The sequence below is a fragment of the Ictidomys tridecemlineatus genome, chromosome 7 (assembly GCF_052094955.1).
Source record: "Ictidomys tridecemlineatus isolate mIctTri1 chromosome 7, mIctTri1.hap1, whole genome shotgun sequence".
Taxonomy (NCBI): domain Eukaryota; kingdom Metazoa; phylum Chordata; class Mammalia; order Rodentia; family Sciuridae; genus Ictidomys; species Ictidomys tridecemlineatus.
In genome coordinates this window covers 46,679,936-46,705,854 of record NC_135483.1, presented here as the reverse complement: position 1 = coordinate 46,705,854, position 25,919 = coordinate 46,679,936, and the positions used below count along the sequence as shown (strand labels likewise).

At 37.1% G+C, this 25,919-nt stretch overlaps 1 protein-coding gene across 1 annotated transcript in view; it reads right to left on the bottom strand.

The window, feature by feature from the left end:
* The window catches only part of Cngb3 (cyclic nucleotide gated channel subunit beta 3), a 138,262-nt gene that overhangs the window by 6,628 nt on the left and 105,715 nt on the right, over nucleotides 1–25,919 (bottom strand). Inside the window, exons 14-15 of the mRNA XM_021728651.3 lie at nucleotides 24,713–24,796; nucleotides 16,454–16,572 (exon numbers count right to left, since the gene is read on the bottom strand). Of these exons, the coding sequence (XP_021584326.2) occupies nucleotides 16,454–16,572; nucleotides 24,713–24,796 (203 nt within the window). The remainder of the gene's footprint in view (nucleotides 1–16,453; nucleotides 16,573–24,712; nucleotides 24,797–25,919) is intronic.

Sequence of the window (25,919 nt, the reverse complement as noted above, 5' to 3'; positions counted from 1 at the left end):
AGTGAAAATAACAACAACAAAAACCATGGTTAATATGTTAAAAAATCTAATGGGAAAAGTAGATGACATGCAAGAACAGGTGAGAAGTGCAAGCAGACAGGTGAAAATGAAATGACAGAATCCAAAGGAAATGATAGATTTAAAAATAACTGTAGCAGAAATGAAGAATGCTTCTGACAGACATATCAGTAGACTGGTCCAAGAAAGAATCCGTGAGAGTTTTAGTCAGCTTTTTCATTACTGTAATCAAAAAACCTGACAAAAACAATTAGAGGAGGAAAAGTTTATTTGGGGACTCCTGATTTCAAAAGTTTCAGTCCATTGACAGCTAGCTCTATTCCTGGGGGCCCAAGGTGAGGCAGAACATCATGGTGGAATAATGTGGCAGAGGAGAGCAGGTCAGGACATGGCCACCAAGAAGGAGAGAGAGGGAGGAGGGAGGAGGGAGGGAGGGAGAGAGAGAGAGAGAGAGAGAGAGAGAGAGAGAGAGAGAGAGAGAGAGAGAGAGAGACTGAGACTGCACTAGGGACAAACTACATGTCTCAAAGGCATGCCCCCAATAACCTACCTTCACCAGTCACACCCTACCTGTCTTCAGCTACTGCTCACTCATTGGGTTAAGGCTCTTATAACCCAAACATTTCACCTCTAAACCTTGCACTGTCTCACAAATGAGCTTTTGAGGGACACCTCATATCTAAACCATAACAGGGAGCTTAAAGATACATTTATAGAAACTTTCCAGGCTGAAATGTGGAAGATTAAACAGAACTGAAAATAAAGAACTGTGAGATAATTTTGAAAGCTGAAATGTACACATAATTGAAATGCTCTAAGAAGAACAAAAGACATATTTGAAATAATAATGGCCCAGAAATTTTCCAAACAAAGGAACTATTCCCGGGCATATCATATTAAAACCACAGGAAACCAAAGACAAAAAGAGAAAATATTGAAAGACTCCAGAGGGAGGAAAATGTCTAAGCTGCAGAGAGACAATGATAAAAATTACAGAAGATTTCTCATCAGGAATCATGCAAGCCAGAGAGTGGAGTGAAATATTTAAAATGTCCAAAGAAAAAACTACTAATTTAGAATTTTTATATCCAATGAAAGTATCCTTCAAAAGTAAATAAGAAACAAAGATTTTTCCCAGAATAAGAAAAAACGAGGGAGATCTGTCTGGCAGGAAATGGTAAAGTTTTCAGGGAGAAAGAAAATCATATAGATGGGGAACTCTGTTCTATGCAAAGAAAGGGAGAACAGTGGAAAAGGAGGAAATGAAGGTAAAATAATGTTATGATTTAGATGTGAGGTGTCCCCTCAAAACATGTGAGACAATGCAAGAGAGCTTAGAGGTGAAATGACAGGGTTATGACAGCCTTTTCCCAAAAAGTGCATTAATCTGCTCATAGGGATTAACTGGGAATGTGGGGTGTGGCTGGAGGAGGTGGGTCACTGAGGGGCATGCCTTTGGAGTATATATTTTTGTACCTGGTGACTGGAGTCACTTTGCTTCCTAGTGCCATTTCCTGAGCTATCTTCCTCCACCACACTCTTTAATCATGGTGTTCTGCCTCCCTTAGGGCTCAAGAGCAATGGAGCTAGCTGTCTGTGGATTGAGACTTTTGAAACTGTGATTGTCAAATAAACATTTCCTTCTCTAAAATTGTTTTCATCAGGTCTTTTGGTAGCAAAAAGCTGACAAAATCAAATGAAATATTTTATTTTTCTCATTAAGATATCGAAAAGATAATTATTTAACAGAGTAGCAGTGTATGTGGTAATACTAGCATATGGGTAAATAAAATGAATGATAATGTCATAAGGGATGGAGGGATGGATTGGGAATGCTCTGTCCTAATGTAAGAGTTCTACATGTGAAGTATTTTAGTGTTATTGAAGATATGCTTAAATTAGCTGAAAATGTACATTGAAAACTTTAGGGCAGCCATTTAACTCAAGAAATAAGTATAATTTGTATGCTAAGAGGGGAAAGAAAACTGAATCACATAAAATGTTCAATTAAAACCACAGCAGGAAGGAAAGAAAAGAGAGGTGAGAAACCTAATGTAAGGCCACCTTATGGCATCAGAGTTGGCCACTTATCTGAACCTGACACTGAGGATGGGATTGGGGAGGGTAGTCCAGGAATCTCCAGACCCCTTAAGAATGAAATGACTTCTTTAAGGCAGAAGGTATACTCTTGAGTCCTAAAGCGTGACTATATTAATGCCTACTAATTTTGCTCACTGATTTTACCTTTCAATTCTTTTGCTACATGGCAAAAACCACTACTTTAGTCCTTTCCTAAGGTTCTTTTCAAGGCAAGCTCTGCCTTAACCAGAAAAAGACAAGGTAAATCAAAATTTACCCCTTCTATCTATGTATCTATGTATCATTCTATTATCTATCATCTGCTATCATAATAATTTTTTCACATTTATTTACTTGAATTCCCATCTCCTTTGCTACATATATCTGATATTAATATTCAAAGGACAACAATTAGATAAATTGATTTCATTCATTTTCCTGTAGCCTTGAACACAGGGTGTTCCAGTAGTTAGGCAGTGCTGGATGGCATTAGGGAGCTTAATTTGAACCTGAGCATGCCTCTGTGAGTATGTCAGACTAAAAGAGGAGAACGGAAATAACATATTTAAATGTCAGGTTATTTTGAGATTTCTCAAGCTTTAATTAAACTTGCCTACAGGTTACACGTTTGGAGTGCTTGATGAGTTTTTGAACGGAGGAAATAGTCTGTCTGCCAGATGGATTTTGCCCAAACTCTCTCAGCAATGTTTAAAATAGCATCTTTCCCCCCTTCTTGTCCACAAAATGCTTCTCCAGCATTCCACCAATGGAAAGTTTCACTCATTAAATTGCTTAGTAAGGAGGTCCCTAAATATTCCCAACCCCACATAGAGTTTCTCAAAGAGTCCATGCTGGAGGACAAATAGGAGGTTAATGTGAAAAGTCCCCAAGTTAAAAAAAAAATGTGAATAGAGCAATGGACCAGGGAAACAAAGGAATTGGTTCTAATCCTAGACCCATCTCTGTTTGCTGTGACCTTAGACAGTAACTCAAGGACTTTTGAGTTTTCAATTTAATCATTTCAAGTACTGATTAAGTCTCTACCGTGTATTCAACATAGTGAGATGAAGGAGGGAAAGGGGAGAATTATTAAAGCATGGAATGAGTTTGTGAAAAGAATGCAGGCTTTATAATCAAATAACTCTACCATGCCAAATAATACTATTTATTAAAGTGTATCTATGAACAGGTTACTAATCTCTCCCATGGAAAGAAAGCCATCTTTAATAACTGTTATAAAATCTGATTATCTTCCAGAAGAACTAGCTACTTGCAGAATGCTGACTTTGAATTATGGAGAAGCTACAATTAGATAAAAATTCTGTCTGAGCAGTTTTAAACCCTACTGTGTGGTGTGCAGCTAGACATCATGCTACTTATTTTGGAATAGTGTGCTAAATTTGGGTGAGTGAACCAAAATGGTTGTGTGCATGTCACAGAGAGAGAGCATATGCAAAGTCTATGTGAGAGAACTTGTATGTGTAAATGTGGGCAACAAACAGCACTTGGACACACCCCTACACACACACACACACACACACACCCCTACAGTTTGAAAGTGTTTTCCAAAGTTCATGTATAGAAACATGTTTCCAAAAGTCATATGTTAATGATATTTGGAGGTGGGGGATTTGGGCAGCTAATTAGAATGAGATGAGGTCATACAGATGGGGCCTTCATGATGGCATAAGCAGCTTAATAAGAAGAGCCTGCATGCTTGGTCTATCTGGCCAGGGGATGCCTCTGCCAAGTTATGATGTAGCCAGAGGATTCTTTCCAGATACGGAGAAGATGCTGATGCCTACTTGTATTTGCCTACTGGGGAAGCACATCCCAGAACTGTGAGCCACATAAACTTCTATTCTTTATGAATTACTTAATTTCAGGTATTTTGTTATAGCAGCAGAAAATGGACTAACACACATGCATAAATAGCATATATAATATATACGCATATGTGTGTGTATTGTTTTTCAGAAAGAGCTAGAAAAATTCATATAATCTCTAGTCATTCACTAATTCCAAGCTTTTATTCAAGGCTGCCACATATGGCATTTTATGTGCTGCTAGTTAGAAAGAACAATATTCCAGTACTGTTTTGAAATTTCACATGAATGCAAAATAATTGAATTTATATATTTCTAAAAATATTGTATTTTAAAAGTCTAATAATATGTTAGTAAAGAAATTCAATAAATATGGTAATTTTGCCATTCATATGCTTTATTTTTTTGGGAAAGTTTTGCTTATTATGAAGAAAAATAAAGGAGAAATTAAAGAGGAAAGGAAATAATTTGCTGTTCTAAGCAAAAAAGCAATGCTGGAGGCATCACAATACCCAACTCCAAATTATACTACAGAATTATTGTAATTAAAACTTCATGATACTAGTACAAAAATAGACATATAGACCAGTGGTACAGAATAGAAGACACAGAGACAAACCCACACATGTATGGTCATTTGATCCTTGACAAAGGAGCCGAAAACATATGTTGGAGAAAAGATAGCCTTTTAACAAATGGTGCTGGGGAAATTGGTTATCCATATGTAGAAGAATGAGACTAGATCCTTATTGCTCATCCTGTCCAAAAGTCAACTCAAAATGGGACAAAGACTTAGGAGTTAGACCAGAAACCATGCAACTTCTAAAAGAAAACAAAGGATCAACACTCCAACATATTGGCACAGACAACACTTTCTCAATAGGATTTCTAAAGCTCAGGAAATAATGCCAAGAGTTAATCATTGGCATGACATCAAATTAAAAAGCTTCGGCACAGCAAAGGAAACAAAGAATATGAAGAGAGAACTTACAGAATGGGAGAAAATCTTTGCCAGCTACTCTTGTGATGGAGGATTAATATCCAGAATATATAAAGAACTAAAAAAAATTATGCCCCCAAACCCCCAATTAATAAATGGGCAAATAAACTAAACAGACACTTCTCAAAAGAAGAAATTCAAGTGGCCAACAAACGTATGAAAAAAATGTTCAATATCTCTAGCAATTAGAGAAATGCAAATCAAAACTACTCTAAGATTTTATCTCACTCCAGTCAGAATGGCAATTATCAAGAATACAAGAAATAATAAGTGTTGGTGAGGATGTGGGTAAAGAGGTACACTCACACATTGCTGGTAAGACTACAAATTAGTGCAACCAATTTGGAAAGCAGTATGGAGATTCCTCAGAAAACATGGAATATAACTACCATTTGATCTAGCTATCCCACTTCTCAGTTTACTCCCCCCAAAACTTAAAATCAGCATACTACAGTGATGCACTACATCAATGTGTATAGTAGCTCAATTCATAATAGCTGAACTATGGAATCAACCTAGATACCCTTCAACAGATGAATGGAAATGTGGTGTATCTATACACAATGGAATATTTACTCAGCCTTAAAGAAGAATGAAATTATGGCATTTGCAGGTAAATGGATGGAGTTGGAGAATATCATGCTAAGCGGAATAAATCAATACCCAAAGACCAAAGACCAAATGTTTTCTCTGATATGTGAATGCTGATCCATATTGGGGGGTTGTTGGGGAAGAATGGAGGAACTTTTGGGTTGGGCAGAGGGGAGTGAGGGGAGGAGAGGGAATGTGGTGTGGGAGTGGGAAGGATGGTGGAATGAGATGGACATTGTTACTTTATGTACATGTATAATTGCATGAACTGTATCATGTACAGAGAAATGAGAAGTTGTGTTCTATTTGTGTACAAAGAGTTGAAATGCATTCTGCTGTCATGTATAACTAATTAGAATAAATTTTAAAAAGATGACATTGAAAAAAAAAAGAATACAAACAATAATAAATGCCAGAGAGGATATGGAGAAAAAGCAGTACTTTTACACTGTTGATAGCTTGCATATCAGTATAATCACTTTGGAAATCAATAAGGAGGCTTCTTAAAAGACTAGGAATGAAATCACCATATGACCCAGCTCTTTGATATTACCCTAAAGAGTTGGTGATCTTACTGTAGTGATACATGCATATCCATATTTATAACATCAGAATTCACAATAGCAAACTATGGATCTAGCCTAGATGTCCCACAATGGATGAATGGGTAAAAGATTAGCTAATAATAATAATAACAACAGCAACAACAACAACAACAATAATAATATCCATAATAGTAACATTCATAGCTTATATTATTGAGTACTTACTATGAATCAGATAGTTTTCTAAGGTCTTTTTATTAACTCAGTTAAGGCTTTTTCAATCCTATAGGATAGTTAAATGTTATTGTAACTTCATTTGACTGATGAAGAAAGAAGTCTCAGTTGAGTAACTTGCTCATATCTACACAAAGGAGTTTAATTTAGCCATAAAGAAGAACGAAATGATGAAATGATGGGTGACAGGTGTATTATACAATTCACTGTATTTTAAACTTTTATGTAACAAAACATTTGTATCAAAATAAAAATCTGATCTACAAAAAGGAAGAAAGAAAGAAACAAAGAAAGGAAGAAAATAAAGAAAGATAGAAAAAAAGAAAGAAAAAGAAAGAAAGAAAGAAAGAAAAAAAGAAAGAAAGAAATTGTGTGCTGCATGTACAAAGTACAATGTGATTGGAGCCCCCTGAATTTGTGTAGTGCACAATCTGCCTGTCCCTTTCTAGCAGATACTGTATTTGGAACACACATGGAAAAATAGAGTACAAAAGAATATGAACCGATTGTGGAAGTAAAAGAAAAATGAAAATGGGGACATAAAATAGGATTTATTTTAAAAGCTGAATTTAGCCACAGGAGTGTTTCAGATTTAGTTTTAAGACATTTATATGATAAAAATCGATCAATTCTTGGTTTTAAGATAGAAATAATCTCCTAAGTTTTTAATAAAGAGGCTACTCTGTAAAATGATGGAAAACTTTTTATTCCCACAACAGATACAACAGTGAATTTGCTAGGATTATTTTTAATAGGCTCTTCATTAAAGGCTGTGTTTCATTCTCTAATTCAGTAAGAGTAATTCCGTGGATGGAGTGGGGTAGGTTAGTACAGTGCATTTCATATACCCAACTATCTCTTTGTTGCTCTGGAAATGATACACAGCACCATTTAGAATATTCAGAGAAACAAATAATACTTAAATATTGTCTTTCTCAGATGGGCTTATTTATTCATCTATTTTGTGGTGTTGGGAGATGGAACCCAGGGCCTGGTGCATACTAGACAAGGGTTTTACTACTGAGGTACACCCTCAACTCACTGGACTTTGATAAGAAGCCTTTTTATGAGTTTGAGATTGCACAGATTATTGTGAGTTGGAGGTCAATCATGCAGGGAAGGATAAAGAGTTCACTGTATAAATAAAAGGAAAAGGAAAAAAAATAAATTAGACATAAATTAAGACTATATTGAAATGTATAGTTCCACAACAGGCTAGTTCTGGGATTACAACAATGATTAACATTTGCCCTCAAGCTGTTCGTAATCTAGGAAGGATGTGAGTGCATGTCAAGTCAGCCAGATTAGCGAATAATAATAATAATAATAATAATAATAATAATAACAACAAGAATAATAATATCCATAATGGTAACATTCATAGTTTATATTATTGAGTACTTACTATGACTCAGTTAGTTTTCTAAGGTCTTTTTATTAACGCAATTAATGCTTTTCAATCCTATCGGATAGTTATATGTTATAGTGACTCCATTTGACTGATGAAGAAAGAAGTCTCAGTTGAGTAACTTTCCCAGAGTCTTACAGCTCCTATATCATAGCATTGAGACACAAACCTAGGCAGGTATTCCTCTTAGAATGATACACCCAATTTAGAATGATTGATGTTTTGATAACTAAAAGAAATGGGAATATCTCCTAAAATAAAGACAATTCTAGTCTTAAATGCCTTTTCTCATGTAGAATTATTTCCCAGAATAGAAATAAAACTAACTCTAAATGCTATCAGTGGAAAAAACATCACATCCAATGCTGAGTCAAGGGCTAAAACTTCAAACATTTGTTCCCATTAAGCAAATTTCCAACTGCGTTATATTTGGGAGACATAAGGTTAGATCACCTGTGTAGATTTTTTTTCTGAAATATTCTTTTATTTTTGTCAGTGTTATTGGGGGAACACTTTGTTCCTTAGTAATTTTACAATTTGACTAAGAATAAATTCTAACAAAACTTTTGTGGGTTAGCAAATATCACAGGATGTTCTGGGGTCACCTCTGCTGGGCTTCTTGATCTTTGCAGATACTTTGATATTCATAAAACTATGTACCGAATGGCAAACACATGTTAGCCTAGAGGAGCATCTTCACACATGTATTTTTAACAAAGCTGGAGAGTTAAGATGTCACGGATATAAAATGCCTGGTCCCCTTTCCTTGACCAGGTCTTTATTTCAGAGTTGAATTGGTTTTTGAGAATTAATTAAATAATGAAGAATTCTGGTAAAAATTCTAAGGAAGGAGTGAGTAGAAAAATAATAATATGTACTCTGTACTTCACGACCTACTTACTTATCTCTTTTTAAATGCCCACAGAAATATTTTACTATGATAGTTTGGCTAGAAAACACTATATATCAAATGAGCTAATATGTTAGCCCAGGTAAATGCTTGTTGGGAGTCAAAACAGCTAGCAATGTCATGTATTTGTGAAAAGCTTATAGTTTTTTGACATGTTTTTTTCCTCATGAATCCCCTGTATCTTCTGACTTAACAACCATACCAATTTGGTAAAGTAGGTTTCTGCATATAATTACAGACATTGAAACTAAAGTCCAGAATCAGGTGAATTGTTCAAGAGCAAATAATTCAGAGTTTTATCATTGATATTAAAACCTAAGATGAGAGCTAACTTCAAGTCAAGAGACAGCTTCCTTAAACCACAATTTTGTAACTCCAAAGAAGTAATTTTTTAAAAAGTTATTAGAAATTGAACTCTGGGGTGTTCAACTACTGAGCTACATCTCTAACTCTTAACCTTTTAATTTTTTTTAATCTTGAGACAGTGTCTCAGTAAGTTGCCTGCACTGGCTTTAAACTTATGATCCTCCTGTCTCAGTGTCCAGAGTTGCTGGATTACAGATATGTGCCTCCATGCCCAGTGTGTGGTTGATTCTAATGATACAGACTTGCCAATGGACTTTAGGAAAAGTAAACAAGGGAATCAGTCCATCAGGATGGTGCTATAAATTATGTAAAGTTATGAATCTCTGCTCCCTCTCTACTTTTCCAAATGGTGGTACAAGAGCCTTAATTTCGCATTTCACCAAGTCACTTCAGGAGGGATTCTGAGAGTATTTAAACATATGTTTAAAAATGATACTGATAGTATATTTGTTCAGAGGAATATTTGGGACTTACATGAGTTATGTTTTTTACTCCAAACAAAAAGGTGCTACATAACCAGAGTCTAAATTCCAAACTAGAGAAAATATAAATGCATACTTTTAAATAGATATCATTCACAGTTTTAAAATAGGAAAAATGGAAATGAAGAGCTTTCTCCCCAATATTAATCAATCAAATATGCCCACCCTTGCTCATATCTGTATCTATTATTTCTGCTTTTTTAGGAAAGGAAGAAGAAAAAAGATAATAGAGTTATTTTGATGAAGAGCAAGAATATTGAATTAAAACAGTCTACACATCTCCCTGGCACCCATATTTTAAAAAATCTCCAGGCAATATAGGCAAAATAGCTTGAAGAGAAAAACAGAGACAGAATTAGTTTTCAAAATATTTGGGCTTTTCACAATGATAAATATCAATAAATATCAAAACAAAATCCTCAGAATGGGATATTTGATAAAGATAACGTGAAAAGACAAAAAAAATTTGAATGAAAACCAGATTATCTAAAACACATAAATATATGTTAATACTTAAATTCTACTCAATAACTACCCACATAACAATATATGTTGAAAAAGGTATGGTAAACAAAGAAAGATGTACAGACAGAAAATGATCACATTCATGAAAATAAATAGGCCCATTGGAAATTCATTCACTTAGGGAATATTTATCGAGACGTTTTGTTTTCTAGGCATCATTTCGGCAAATGCAAATTAAAAACAACCTATTAAAATGTAAAACCAATGAGAAAAATAAAGTAATACCAGCAATGCTGAGGAAAAATAGCTATACATTTCTGTTTGCATTGTAAATTGGTTCAGTCTTTTTCTGGAAAATAATTTGCTCATATATTAAAAGAGTTATAGAAATGTTTTTACCTTTTGACCTACTTATTCTACTTTTGGGAATAAACCTCAAAGGCATAACTTAAAGAAAAAGTAATTTTACAAAGATAAATATAGTATGCTATTCTTAATAATAAAAAACTGACAAAAAGCACACAAGGCTGGATATGCATATTCATGACAAAAATGAATGTGTATTTGTACATTCACAAAGATAGGAAGATAATTACATTCACTGATTTATTCAATAATTATTTATTAGGCACTTATGTGGGCCAAGCCCTGTTCTAAGGACTAGGAATAGAATGCAGAATGAATGACACATGATGTCCATCAGGATTTCTTGCAGCCTGCTCAGTGACATTGTGCAAAGTAGAAAAATGTGGCTTCTCTGGGCATGTGTAGTCCCCATGGGACTATTCTTCAAAGCTTGCCTGAAGAATTCCTCCTTTTGCAATGCAATAAGCACCTTTGCACAAGGGAGAGAACAGCAGCCAGGACTCTTGGTTCAAGAGTAGAATGTGGGCTGGACTCCAGCCCTCCTAACCCATCACTGGACATCCTGGTTCAGAGAATGCAGTTGGCACAGCAACACAAGGTAGCTCTGGCTCTTCCAATTTAGGAAGGAAAGAAATACATTGAAGAAATAAATGCACCAATGAGTTTATAGCTACAAAGATAAATGCTCCCAAACAAGGCAATATAGTTCAAGAAGAGTGTATAGCAAGGTATCATGTACATTATGATGAACACCCCAAATGACCTGTAGAGGTCTCTAGAGTGGGAGAAGGAAGTAAAACCTGAAAGAAGTGGAGATCCAGATAGAGGAGGTGGTGGGGGATATCCAGACTGAGGTAGCAGCATGTGCACAAGACTTCCTGTGTTTGGATGGAGGATGGCACATTCAAAGAGCTGAAGGAGAGCAGCAGGATGTCTGGACTGAAGGTATAACCTGAAGTAGAGAGGTCAGCAGGGCTAGATTCTGCAGGATTTGTAAGTCAGGTTAAGAATTTTGCACTTATTTCTAAGAATGGCATGAAAGCATTGACTGATTTTAGGTAGAAGGAGAGTGACATGATCAAATCTGTCCTTTCAAAGGATTGCTTGGCCACTTGCAGTAGGTCACAGCAGATGTCCTGTAAGAGGTGGGAGTGGTTTGGACTAAAGGGGTAGTAGTGGAGAAGGTAAGATGCCAGTGATTTGAAACACACATAGGAGGGTGAAATCAACTGGTCTTGGAGATAGACGGGGCATGTAGGTGAAATAGAGGGAAGTATCAAGAAAATTCCTCTTTTTCCCCCATTAATATTTCGTAAGTTAACAATTTAAATCTTTTGGATAGTATTAGTTTCCTAGGGTTCCTGTAATAAATTACCATAAAATAAGTATCCTACAGCTGCAAAAATGTATTCTTTCATAGTCTGGAGGCTACACAAACTCAAGGTGTCAGCAGAACTGTGTTCCTTTTCATGACTCCAAAGAAAAATCTTTTCTTGCATCTGACAACTTCTGGTGGCCCCAGGCATTCCTTGCCTGTGCTGCTTCTTATATTCACATAAATGCCTCTTCTGTTTCTTATAAGGACAAGTGTTTTTTGATTTGAGACCCATTCAGATAATCCAGGATCATATTATCTTGAGATTCTTATCTTAATGATATCTACAGAGACCCTTTTTCCAAATAAGGTCACATTTACATGTTTGAGGTTTAGGATATGGACATATCTTTGTTGGGGTCACTCTTCACCTCAATATAGACATAATGTGCATTATAGTGAATGCCCCAAATGACCTTTACATATGCTGTGGTAGGGGCTACCAGAACTTAGCTATGTGCACACATCATTGTCTCCATATATCGTGTGAGGAGCACTGAAGGGTTTGTCCTCCATTTCCAAGTGCTAGTTTAGATCATAAGTGTACCCTGAAAGTTCATGTGTTAAACTTGGTCCCAGGGTGATGCTATTGGTGGACACTTTAAGAGGTGAGGCCTAGTAAGAGGTCTTTGGGTCATTGGGTGTGTACCCTTGAAGAGGACTGTGAGATCTCTGCTTCTTCCTTTCTCTCTTTCTCTCTCTCTTTTTCCTGGCAATAAGGTGAGTGGTTACTCTGCCACATGTTCCTGCCATGATACTGCCTTACCACAGGCCTAAACACAGTGGGCCAACTGATCATGGTCTCAATCCTCTGAAACAATGAACCAAAAGAAATTTTAATAATTTTCTTTTTCTGAGTTGATTATCTCTGGTGTCTGTAATGATGATGGGAAGCTGATGAACATCCCAAATAACTTCAAGTAATTACCAAGTCTGAAAGGCATACTGGTCCTTGGGAAGCCTTTGTGTTCCAGAGTGTCCTGTGCATACTCTCATCATCAGATGTAATCCATGCATTTAATCACCTGGCATTGAAGTCCCTCATTTACTTAACTCACTTGTTTGTAAGGCATTGAGGGAAACAAATGTATTCACCTTTGCATCCTCATGGCTGGCACTGTGCCTAGTAAAGAAGGGATTCTGTGGCCTTCTTTGAGGCACTTCACATTAGACTATAAGTAGTCTTGAAAAAAATTTTTTTTGTTTCTATCAAACCACAGTTCTCTCTCTCTCTCTCTCTCTCTCTCTCTCTGTGTGTGTGTGTGTGTGTGTGTGTGTGTGTGTGTGGTGCTGGAGATGGAATCCAGGGCTTTATGCATGTTATACAAGCAGTCCACCAACTGAACTATCGCCTCAGCCCACAATTAACTACTTAATTAATTCAAGATTACTGAATGGCTGATGCACAATTTTTAACGGAGCCAGGATATAAATAAAAACCACCACATATTGTCTAGTTTTCATGTAGCTGCTGGTAACATATAAATTCTTATATTTTAATAGCTCAGTCTGTTGGAAAGACCCATCTGAATAAATTACCTATAAATCAGTAGTAGTTACTATAACAAATGCACACATGAAATATTATGGGGGCAAAGAACAGGGAGCTGCTATTTGTTTTGGGGATAGTTAGAAATGACTTCCAATGACTTCAATCGGTTCTTGAAGGATGAGTGAGCAGAAATTTTCCAGGGGGAGAATATTCCAAAGTGAGGTGGAACTGGTTGGGAATTCTATTGGAACAATAATAGCAATACAAGAGTGAAAATTCAGTCATTTCAAGAATAATGGGATTTTCTTTTCTTTCTTTCTTTTTTTTTTTTTAACAGATGCAGAAGGCAGATAAAGAAGTGGTTAATTATATTGAGGGAATAAGACTTGATACTAAATGTACATGTAAGGCTAACGATGGAGGCAGAACCACCATGAGGCCATCCCTCAGCAGATTCTGGGTCTTTCTTTTTAAAAATGGGGTGTCTGCACTCTTTGGATGTTGATTAGAAATGTGGTCTGGGTTTTCTCCATGGCAGATTGTAAATCTATATTTTAGTCAGGAATTTGCTCTTTTGGATTAATATATAATGTCCTTGAAAGCCCTCAATTCTTTTCTTTCTTATTTTTTTTTCCTAAGGTGGGGAAAAACCTTCTTTAAAAAGCTACATGATAGTGCTGTATTTAGCTCATTTCAACAAAGGTCACAGCATTTCTGAGTAGTAAACACTATTACTAGATCTTTCCAGTGTCTGGGTGTTTGGCAGCCATGCCTCCATCTGGAATAAATGACTGGAACTCCAAGGGTGTAGGACAGCTGTGGGCCTGGGAAGCCTGTGGGCATCTGGAAGAGGCAGATGCATCCTGTTTCTCCTCAGCCACAGCCAGGAAGAGAATCAAGGCAAAACTCTCTCTTTTGCTCAAATCAGCCAGACTATTGAACAAGTTTAAAGCCTGTCTGGTCCACAGGTTTTATTTTGGCTTTAGAAACCAAATGGATAAGAGGAGATTTATTGAAGAAGCTGCTGTCAGGAATATAGGATTACTTTCAGTTGCAGCCTAGCAGCACCTGGATTCTATTCCTAGGATATTTCCTCCTGTGAGGGTAATATCAGCAATTAATATACTTGTATTTGTAAAGCTTTATTCTTTAGGGAATATCCAACCCTTGGGAGAGGTCAGCTAATTAATTTCGGCAATGTTTCAGATTAGACTGTTGTGTGTTTTATGACTTTGAAGATAACAGTGATTATTAAGCTGTAAAAATATGAAATCATTTTTGTAAGGAGTCCCAGTAAGGAAGTAATAGAAAACAGTCAAAGAAGTTGGATATTCTAAGAAGGACTTTTCACCCCTGCCTCAGAGCAGGACCCTCAGAGGAGTGGCCACCCAGCTGTGAAGCAAGGGGAAAAATTACAAACACAAACAATATTATCAAAAGAAAAGCAATACGCTTCAACATTCTAAGGAAACCCACATTACTCTAGAGATGATCTGAAATCATCTATATCTCTGGAACTCAGAGACAACTTCTTAGCAGCTTTGAAGCCAGTGATTGGACAAATGCCTTTCATTTGTGGTGGTGGAAAAGTCACTGGACCCTGACCCATGAACACTTGGGTTTGAGCATATCTTCCTCAGTCATGAGTTCTTAACCTTGGCAAGATACTGGGCACCTCAGAATAGCAATGCTCTCAATTATGGAATGATTAATAATTGCCCAAACAGTAGACTCTTCTTTTCACCTTAAGAACCAGCCTCCTGGTTCAAGAAGCTCATCTTTCACTCAAATCACTGCTACTGACTTCCAATGAGTCTCCTCTATTTCATGCCTGCTCAGGTACTATGTCTTTTTCATATAGCTCTTGGAGTGGTCTTTTAAATTTCTATTCAGTTTGTGTTATTCTTTTGCCTAAAATCCTCTACGAGAATCCATTGTATTTAGAATAAAGAACAAACTCCTTACCATGGCCTTCATGACCTTGCATGGCCCTTGCCCACCCATCGGGCCTCATCTTGCCATAGTATCCTTGTTCACTGGGCTCCAGCCATACTGACTTTTCCACCCCTTGACCAGACAAGACTGCTTTACCTCTGGGCCTTGGCTGTTCAACCATCTTCCCCATTTCTGAATGTCTCTTTTATTTACTCCTTCAGGTCTTAGGTCAAATAACTTCTGTTCAGAGAGGTCATCCCTGACTACCGTATTTAAGGTAGCATCCTCTGCCACTTTCTAACATTTTTTTTTCATTCACAGCAATTATCACAATGTGAATTTATCTTGTCTAGTTAATTGTGTAACTATTTATTATAATTCTCCCCCCCCACAAAGACTGTCAGCTCTGTGAGAAAAAAAATTTTTTTTCCTTGTAGTGCTGGGGATTGAACCCAGGGCCTAGTCCATACGAAGCAAGCATTCTACTCAGTCCAAGAAACAATGTTTTATCTATTGTTTTTTACTGAGCATTCCCAGGATTTAGAATAATACTTGACAATCTTAGTATGTACTAGGTACTCAATGAGTTTATACTTTTTTGGATGAATAGTGAATGCATTTAAAGGTGATTTTGCATATGGAATTGTTGAGCCCACAAAATGTTTTAATTTGCTCTTACATTCTTCTTCTTGGGGACTTGTTCTGGGATTAACTTCTCTTGACCAATAGGAAATAATGATAATAATAGTTAATACTTATGAGTTTCAAGTATATATGGGACACTGTTCTAAGTGCTTTTAATGAATTACCTCATTTACCAACCCTCTAAATATATACTGTTATTATTCTAGTTATTAAGATGATTAGACTAGAGAACAGACGGTCAAGTAACAGAGGATCAAAGCTAGTGAGTGGGAAAACTAGGATATAGACTCAAGCAATTTAGTCCCACAGCTATGATCTTATCTTTAACTTACTCAAATACCCTTTGTTAACCTAGCATTCAAGTTTTTAACAATCTGGTAACAGCCAACTCTCCCAACCTCTTCTCTCACTAACCTCTTTCATTGACTAGTTCATTCATTTATTCATTCGATGCACATTGAATGTTTATCTACCTTCTGCAGGTCACTGACCTAGGTCCTAGGACTACACAGCTAAATAACCTAGTATCCTTCTTCAGGTCTTCTGAGGTAAGGGAAAGGATGCTTGGAAACATGAACATCCTTATTTTACCAATGCTCTTAGCACAATTAAGCCTTTGATAAACTCAAGCAGGGAGTTTACTTATTTTATAACCTCAAATTGTTCTTTTATGACAAAGGATGGATTTCAATATTTATGAGGTGTCTTCTAGATACCTGATTTCTCCAAACACTGCTCCAGCTTTCAGGGTAACCAGAACTTTAGTACCATCAGGGCCTCCAAGGACTTGGACTTCTCCATGCTTAATGATATACATTTCTTTACCAATTTCTCCCTGTATGCCAAATATAAAGAGGAAATCTTAGTCATTGTACACTTAACAATTATACCTCAAATTAATAAATATAAACTCTTCTAGAGGAGCAAATACAAATGAAGGAAGCGCAGAACATGATTGTAAAAGCAGTTTTCTTAAGACCTCTGTTACAGAAACTGTTATGTGAAAGGAAATGATTGGAAAGAAAATACTTCGCAACACTTGAGCACTGTAAGCCAACACTGGACACAGTCAGCATACTGCCCGAGGAATGGGCATGAGTAGAGAAAATAACTGATTGGATGAATGATGTACTCTGGTTTTGGTGACCACAGTTATCCTCTGAAGAAGGTACTTGATCCATCCAAAAAGCATGGACTATAGCCATTCCAAGGTGAATTCTGTCTTTCTGCCTATGCCACTGAGTCTGATTTTGGGAATCAAGACACAGGAGACCTTTAAGCTATTAATTTTGCTCCATATTGAGAGATGCTAATGCACCAAGTTATCTTACTCAGTTCTTGTTTATCTTTGGAAACTCCTGGGAACCAGGGAAATGACCTGTAATCAAGTCCCTAGAATTTGTCTCTTGGGATATTCACATGGTCCCAAGTCAATGGTGTTATTCTGTATGTCTGAGGCAGTGTGGCAGCTGTCTGCATTCTTTAATGTAAACACATGATTTTTGATGTGTCCCTTATACCTGGTTTTGAGCTTGGATCATGACTGTCATTTAGTTAAATGACTAGCCTCATTTAAGTACTCTGGACTCAATACTCAGATTTCTCCAAGTGCACATATTTTGCTCATGGCCCTGTGGTACAATACAGAGAAAAATGCATATACATGTGGCCTTCATAGAAGTAGGGCCTAGAATGCCTGTGACTGATTTCTCTAGTCTTTACTCCTGTACATCTTTTTCTAACTGTTCCTGACGATCCTTTACTGTAATAAATCTTAAGCTATGAATATAACTTTTTGTTGAATTATGTGAATCCTTATTGTAAATCATTGAAGTAGTGGGTAATTATGGGGTCCTTGGACACATCTCAACTTCCAGAAAGAATAAATGTGTCCACCTTAGTGAAATTTAGGTCAAGAGAAGCTGTTAAATTCCCAAAATCCAATTTGCATAATAGTAGACAAGTTATTTAGGTAGGTCCATCCCTTCATTCATATTAAGTAAGGTCTTCATCTGTCTGAGCTCTTTCTGTGGTCTGAATGTGTCCTTCATTAACTTCATATGTTAATGGAGTTGGAGGTGGGATCTTTTCTAGGTGATTAGGTCCTAGGGGGCTCTGCATTCTTGAATGGACCATTTATGGGTCAGTGGATTATCACCAGAGTGGTGGTTGTCATAAAAGCAGCTTTTTGTGGTGAGCTTGCTCTGACTTGCCATGTGATGTCCTCTGCCATATACTAGTGCAGCAAGAAGGGCCTCACCAGATGCTGAGCAGATGCTGGTGCCATGTGCTGGGACTTTTCAGTCTATAGAACTGTGAGATAAATAAACCCTTATTCTTTGTAAAATTACTCTGTCTGTGGTATTCAGTTATACAACAGGAAACAGACCATAAACTAGTAGCAGGATTATAATAAATTTACTTACTTGGTTTAGGAAGGGATTGGATGGAATTAATCAAACAAACATTCTTATTATTTATACTTCCAGAGGATTAGATAAAATACATTAAAATCAATTTAAACAATATTAATTATGGTTTATGTCTGAGATGGCTGAGACAATGTCTACTTTGTTCCAGTGCTGAGCACAAGGCTTGATGCCGCAGTCTGGCTGGGCACAATTCAGGAGCCACTTGTCAAAAGAAACGAACTTTATTTTTAGAACCACACACACCAAACAAAACAGCTCCTCAGGAAAAACCCTCAGAGCCCAACTGCCACCACCGGCTTCCCACAAGCCTCTCTCCCAACCACAAGCCTCTCCGCCTCCCACAGTCCTCTGCGGTGATGCTCATTGGGCTGTTTCCCCGCCCTTTCAGACTGCCAGCTGATGATTGGCTCACAGCGGCCCCAGCAACATCTAGCTGATTGGCTCCTCTGCGGTGATGCTCATTGGGCTGTTTCCCTGCCCTTTCAGACCACGGAACTGCTCACTGGGGGATTATTTTGGCCCTGCCCATGCGACTCAGCCAATCAGCCTCAAGAGCAGGAGGATTGTGGGAGGTGGAGAGGCTTGTGGTTGGGAGAGAGGCTTGTGGGAAGCCGGTGGTGGCAGTTGGGCTCTGAGGGTTTTTCCTGAGGAGCTGTTTTGTTTGGCGTGTGTGGTTCTAAAAATAAAGTTCGTTTCTTTTGACAAGTGACTCCTGAATTGTGCCCAGCCAGACTGCAGCAGCTTGATATATAGTAGGTACTCTTTTATGAATAAGGGAAATACAATTGTATCTGGGAAGTTTTGAAGTCCCTTGATACCTACGGTTATATTCCTCAACATTAAGTGTATTATAATTATTAGGCTGAGTTTAAAGTTGTCAGATTGTACTTTTTGGTTGATATCTGGGAAATGGAAATTCTCATTTTATCTCCCCATTACCTTCATGAGGAACATAGAATAGGAACTGTCATTTCTACTCTACCAAAAAGAAAGCCAGGTGTGATGGTGCACACCTGTAATCTCAGCAGCTCTGGAGGTTGAGGCAAAAGGATTGTGAGTTCAAAGCCAGCCTCAGCAAAAGCAAGGTGCTAAGCAACTCAGTGAGACCCTGTCTTCTAAATAAAATACAAGATAGGGCTGGGGATGTAGCTTAGTGGTCGAGTGCCCCTGAGTTCAATCCCCAGTATCACCCGTCTCCCCCCCTCCCCCCCCAAAGAAAACAAAGGCACAGATTGACTTAGCTGAGTAGTCAATATTCTATGACTTGGTAATTTGAAACAAAAGGAAGCTGAGAACCCACATTTTCTAACTGAGCAGTGAAAGAGGTATGTTTAACTTTTATATTGTGTAACATATTAAGCATTTATTTAAAATTATATTTGGATCAAAGTAGAAATTTCAATATATAAGATTTTTATTATAGTTATTTATATAATATCAATACCTCTACTAATAGTTTGCCTTTGCATAGTACTTTTAAAAATAATGAGGGGCTGGGGTTGTGGCTCAGTGGCAGAGCATTTGCCTGACATGTGTGAGGCACTGGGTTCAATTCTCAGCACCACATATAAATAAATGAATAAACTAAAGATCCATCAACAACTAAAAAAACAAAAAAATAACGAGTACATTTGATATTTGTGTAGTGGTTTTTTCTTGATACCAGGGATTGAACCACTAGGCCATACCTCCAGCCCTTTTTATGTTTTATTTTGAGACAGGGTCTTGCTAAGTTGCTAGGGCTGGCTTTGAACTTGCTATCTTCTTGCCTCAGCCTTCTGAGCTGCTGCCATTATAGGCATGTGCCACCATGCCTGGATTGCATAGCTTCTTATTTTATTTCCTGCATTTGTTCTATCAGAATGTGCTGTTTTATATTGGAAAGCATTTCATAGACATGAACTTGTTTAATTCTTGCAAAAATCCCAGTGAGATCAAATAGGGAAGGTATCATTACTCTTATTTAAAAATTTGTAGTAGAGGTTTAGAAAGATACGTGTCTTGCACAAAGTTAAAAGATCGGCTGGTGACAGCACTAGAACTGGCAACATCTATGTCACCTCACATGCCTCACATGCAGATGACCATATCCAACATGGGATCCAACATCCAAGATTCCTCTCTTAAACATGAATAAAATAAATATAAATCATTTAATTTATTAATTTTGGCATACTAGGGATTGAACACAGGGGTGCTTTACCACTGAGTTACATCCTTTCTGTTTTTTTGTTTTGAGACAAGGTCTTACTGAGTTACTGAGGTTGGCCTCAAACGTGATCTTCTTATCTCAGCTTTCTGATTCACTGGGATTTATAGGCATATGACATAGTGCCTGGGGAATGATTTTAAAAGTAAGGCAAAGCATTTGAAAATTAGTTTTCCAAGGGGTACACCAGGAAGTAATGATCAGGACAGGGTCACATTCTGTGTTTTTTGCATGAAGTAGTTCTCAAGGAACTGGAATGATTTTTTAAAGGCAGTTATTACAACTGACTGGAGGTAGAAGTACATAATGGGTGCTTAAATATAGTTCAGCACTTTTAATTATTTCTTAATGATCATTTCAATAATTTTCCAAGGAGATCTGGCATAATCAACGAACCAAAACTTCCACTATTTCTTGCATATTTCTAGGCTAATTTAAACCTTTCCTGCAAGTTTAATTAGCATTCAAATGAAGTATGCATCCCTCAGAGAATAAGGGCTGAGAGCTGTGCAAAATAAAATGGAACCAAGCTCTGAGGCTGGTGTATGAACTGATTCCAAGAAAGTGGCAGAAGTGCAAGTGCATCATGAAGGGTGTGCAGCCTTTAGTGAGATCCAAGTTGGAATTTCAGGGTTCCTAGTGGAAGGCTATTCCAAGGCTGGTGGGGGCATTATGAAACTCAAGTGAACTCTATCAGGAAACAGCAGTGCTACTCACAGTGTGGTTACTGGATCATTAGCATCACTTAAGAGCTTATTTAGAGGTGCAAGTTCTCAGGCCTGCTTCAGAAATATTAAATCAGAATCTCAGGGAATGAAATCCTGGGAGTTTTAAGATCTCTGGCACCCCATGCACAATGGTGCACCCTTGTGATCGGAGTGATTTTGGAGGCTGAGGGAGGAGCAAGTTCAAAGCCAGCCTCAGTGATGGAGTGAAGCTCTAAGCAATTTAGCAAGACCCTGTCTCAAAATAAAAAACATAAAAAAATGAACTGGGAATGTGGCTCAGTGGTTAAGTGCCCCTGGGCTCAATCCCAGTACCAAGAAAAAAAAAAAAGATTTCTGGGTAATTTCTACATTGCTGTAGAACATCCCAAATAGTCTCAAAGCAGTCCAAACAACCCACTCAGTAACTTTAGAGACTATTTTGAGGATTTGACCCTTTAGCAAACTCAATCCTAAACCTTGCCATTTCTTCAATTATTTTGGTAACCTGAAATTGAACCTGATTTTTTTTTTCACCTTCATATTTCCTATAGTGTTTTTTGGAAATGATAAGCAAAAACCAGTGTGAACTAGCTGTCTAAAGTCTGGACAAGTAACAGCCCTTTTTCTCTATCAAAAAGAAATGTGACTTATAGTTCTCACGTGGTCTCCTTTCTACCTTTCCTTCCCTCGGCGTTGTTCACTGATCTGTTTTTATTATTGGGTGATGAATGCGGCACGATGAAAACATTAGAAATGAGAAAGTTGTATCTCTACTCTGCATTTCACACTTCGTTAAGCAAATTTTTACTGCTTAGGGGCCCAAGTGCTAAAGTTTCTATGAGTCATCTCAATTTCCAGTCCCTGCTGCTATTGGAACAAATTGAAAGGCCATTTTGGTACATTAAGACCATATCATTTCAATGCATCACTGCCCCAAGGGGTCCTTAAATTGCACTGTGGTTTATATTTCCCATTCTAATGAAATGATTTTACCGATTTACCTACCTTTTTTTTTTTTTTAAGGATTGAAGATCAAACCCAAATGCTAGGCAACATTCTACTCCTGAGCTTCAAACCCAGCCCTTTTTAATTTTTATTTTGAGATAGGGTCTTGCAAAGTTGCCTAGGCTGGCCTGGAACATGCAATTCTTTTGCCTTAGCCTCCCTAGTGGCTGTGAATACAGGCATGTGACACAGTGCCTGGCTTAGTCTGCCTACTTTTAACTGGGACAAGTTTGTGTGGGATTGTGTGTTCTTGGTTTCCTTTATGCTACAATCTCTTCTTGGTTTCCCTTCTTTTATTTCTGACAGTTCCTCCTCAACTGCCTTTTCTGAGTATTCTTCATTGATCTCCTTCATGTTCTTCACTGACCTTCATGTTCTTCAAAGTTACAGCTTTAGCCTTCTTTGTCTTACCTTTTTCTCGACTTGCTTTTGAAGTCAGCTTCCACTGTTCGGCAGTGCCCAAACATTTGCCATCAACTACCTATCATCAGACTGATTTCCACCTGTCACCTGGTGCCTCCAGTCTGATACTTTCAGTAGTTTACAGTCCATTTGACTTGCTTTTTTTCACTAGTTCAATCACTCACATGCTTCCTCCATTCCTTGGATATGCGAAGCTCTGTTTTGCCCACTGGTCCACCGTCTTCTCATCAAAAATGCTATCCTGTACACTGGCTTTTTGTCTGTTAGCTTTTAAAATTTTTATTAAAGAACCATTTTAATTCCTTCGATTTTACAAAGGTCATGCCTGAGAAAATGATAATTTCCCTCTCTCCCAACCTCCGATGTAAATTACATGCCTTTGCATACTTTCCTGGCAACTTTAATTTCCCCTTTATATGATACATTCTGGAGTAAGGCATTTATTTAATTTCATTTATATTGTCGATTTTCTCTTCCCTAGGCCAGTGTTTCTTAACCTTGGCTACATTTTAGAGTCATATGGGAGCTTTTACTAAATGCCAGTGTGGAGGCTCCATCTCCCTCGGTGGGGAGTCGAGACTTTTATATTCAGGTGATTCTGATGTACACTGTGAATTGAATCCATAGTGCTAGACTGTAAGCCCCTGGAGGACAAGACCAGCTTTTTTTCTCTCAGTACTTAGCATAGAGCCTGCCCCAAGGTATTCAAAAAGATTGGTTGAGTTTTGCTAAATAAATAATTCTAAAACTGTATTAATATTTACCTTCTTGTCGTCTTCTGCACTCCTGCTGAAGACTCTGTTCCTTCCTGTCTGCCTTGGCTCATACCAGTTCTTTCGTCTCCCAGAACACCTACTTCCTTTCTGACTTGGTTCATTCCAACTTATCTTTCAAGACTTAGTGTGCACATCTTCAGGAAATCTTGCCAATAGCCAGGAGGGACAAGTGCCATTTCTTTATGTCCTATGACACCTTGTACTTACTTCAGTGTTACTTTGGAATGAAGTAAGTGCTTCTTATCCTCACTGGTTTCTGAACTTCCACGGTCTTGGATCCACTTCCATTTCTTTGAACTGTTTATGTTCTTCTATTTTTTTTTAAATTTTGATTATTGATTTCAGCTTTGAGTTAGCTTCTCCAGATATGAAAACCAGGGTCATCCTTCTCTGATCAAAGCTAGTGATCAGAGATGTGCAAAACTATTTATCCAGGGGAATTTTTGTTTTAGAGTTACTTATAACAACAATCATTTGGAATCTTATCATGATATATCCATAGACCAGAATATTTTGCAGCTTAAAAAAATCAGTTAAGCCAGGCATGGTGGCACATGCCTGTAATCTCAGGGGTTTGGGAGGCTGAGGCAGGAGGATCATGAGTTCAAAGGCAGCTTCAGTAACGGCAAGGTGCTAAGCAACTCAGTGAGATCCTGTCTCTAAATAAAATACAAAGTAGGGCTGGGGATGAGGCTCAGTGGTTAAATGCCCCTGAGTTTAATCCCTAGTACCATAAAGAAAAAAATCAGGTTATAAAAGATTATATAATAATATGTAAAATGTTAATATGATATACTGTCACATGGCAAGTTTCAAAACATATATATGGTATAATATTGATTTCATAAAACAAGCTCTATCTAGCTATCAACCTTTATAGAATGATAGAGCAAATATATGTATAACGATTACTTCATATTATGGTGGTGGAATTTTTGTCTTTGTGTTTTATGTATTTTCTATTTTACAAATAATGACTATCAATTACTTTTGTAATCATCAAATACACAGTAAAGTTTAAAAAATATGGCATTGATTACCACTAACTAGCTGAGCAAAGCATAGGTAAATGATGATTTGCTGAAGACATAGGGAAGAAATACCTATTGCTTCTGTAACTTATTCCTCCACCTAAAATATTTAAGGTTAATGGGGTGTGGTGATTGGTAATTTACATTGATATAAAGCACATTTTCTGATTATCAAGGTTTCTATTATATAATAAATGTGATGAAATCTGCATTGTCTTCTTTCATTTTGAAGTCTAAGAGGAGCTTATTGTTTTACAGCACCAAACATCATAACTACTTCTATACTATGAAATTCACCCTGGACAGATTTTGTCTCAACTGTGCTCACAACCTATGTCTGGATTCTGCAAATGTGCTTATTAATTGTGCATCTGAAAATAGTATGCACTCACCTTTTTGCAGACAAAGTCACCAGGTAAATAGATAGTGGATTTCAATCTTAGCAACATGTCATAAATCATCTGGTTGTCACAATTCTATATAAAGAGAAAAATAATTCTTACAGACCCAGCAAAATGCCAATATCCCAAATGAATTAAAAACACAATGGAAGTAATGGATGCTGTCTGTATTAGCAACTAAAATATTAGTTGCCAGTGGATATGGATTTGACCCAAAATTTGGGAAAAAAGATACCTAAAGTATAATGACAAGACTTTGCAACTTGATCAGGTAGGTCTGGTGAGAATTCTGTCTCTACTACCTATTATTTTGCAATCTCTCATGCTCTCAGTTTCCTAATTTGTAAGATGGTTATAGAAATGGTGCTTATCTTATAAGTTAAACTTAGCATGGTTCTTAATCAATGATAGCTATTAATGATTGTGATTATTAGTATAATAGTACTCAAATAGATCACACTCTTTGCATATTTTTTAAAAAATATCGTCCTTTTATACCATTGCTACATATTATTTAACTCTGCAAACTTACATGTCTTTCTTTCCCAACTTGATTATCATTTTCTTAGAGGCAGGGAAAATATTCATAATAAATTGGTATGAAAGAAATATCTGCTGAGTGAATGAGTATAGTCACCTTAATAGTATAAGAAACAAATTTTATTTGTTAAAATAAATGTCTCTTTGTGCATCGGGTCTAAATTAATTATAATTTATATGATGAACTGAAGAAGAACTTATGAGTATTTCAATAATCCCATTTTACATAGTGGCTTTGCACCTTTTGCTTTCACCTAATATTTTTATCTTTTCTCCCAGAACTGCTCACATGTAGCAATTTTCCTTTTGTAGTTGGCCCTGCTCACCCCTTAGGGGAATTATGATTTTGTAGGGGAATAATCATAAAATAGGTAGTGGAGGAAGGAGGAGGAGAAGCAGAGGGCCTGCCCCCAATTTGTGGATTGACTGATCCTTCCTTTAGTAATCACTGGTTTTCAGTAATGGTTTCTGTAGCAGACACTTGACCTAGATCCATATGAAATTTAGACCTCAGGGTTGCTTGGCCGATAAAGAAAGTTAATCATTTATGACTGAAGTATCTTCAAGTACCCATTGGTGAAAAACAGTCGGAAAAACTTGGTGTTAGAATTTTAAAAATTCATTTGAGAAAGGATAGCTTCTGGTTCTCCAAAATGGA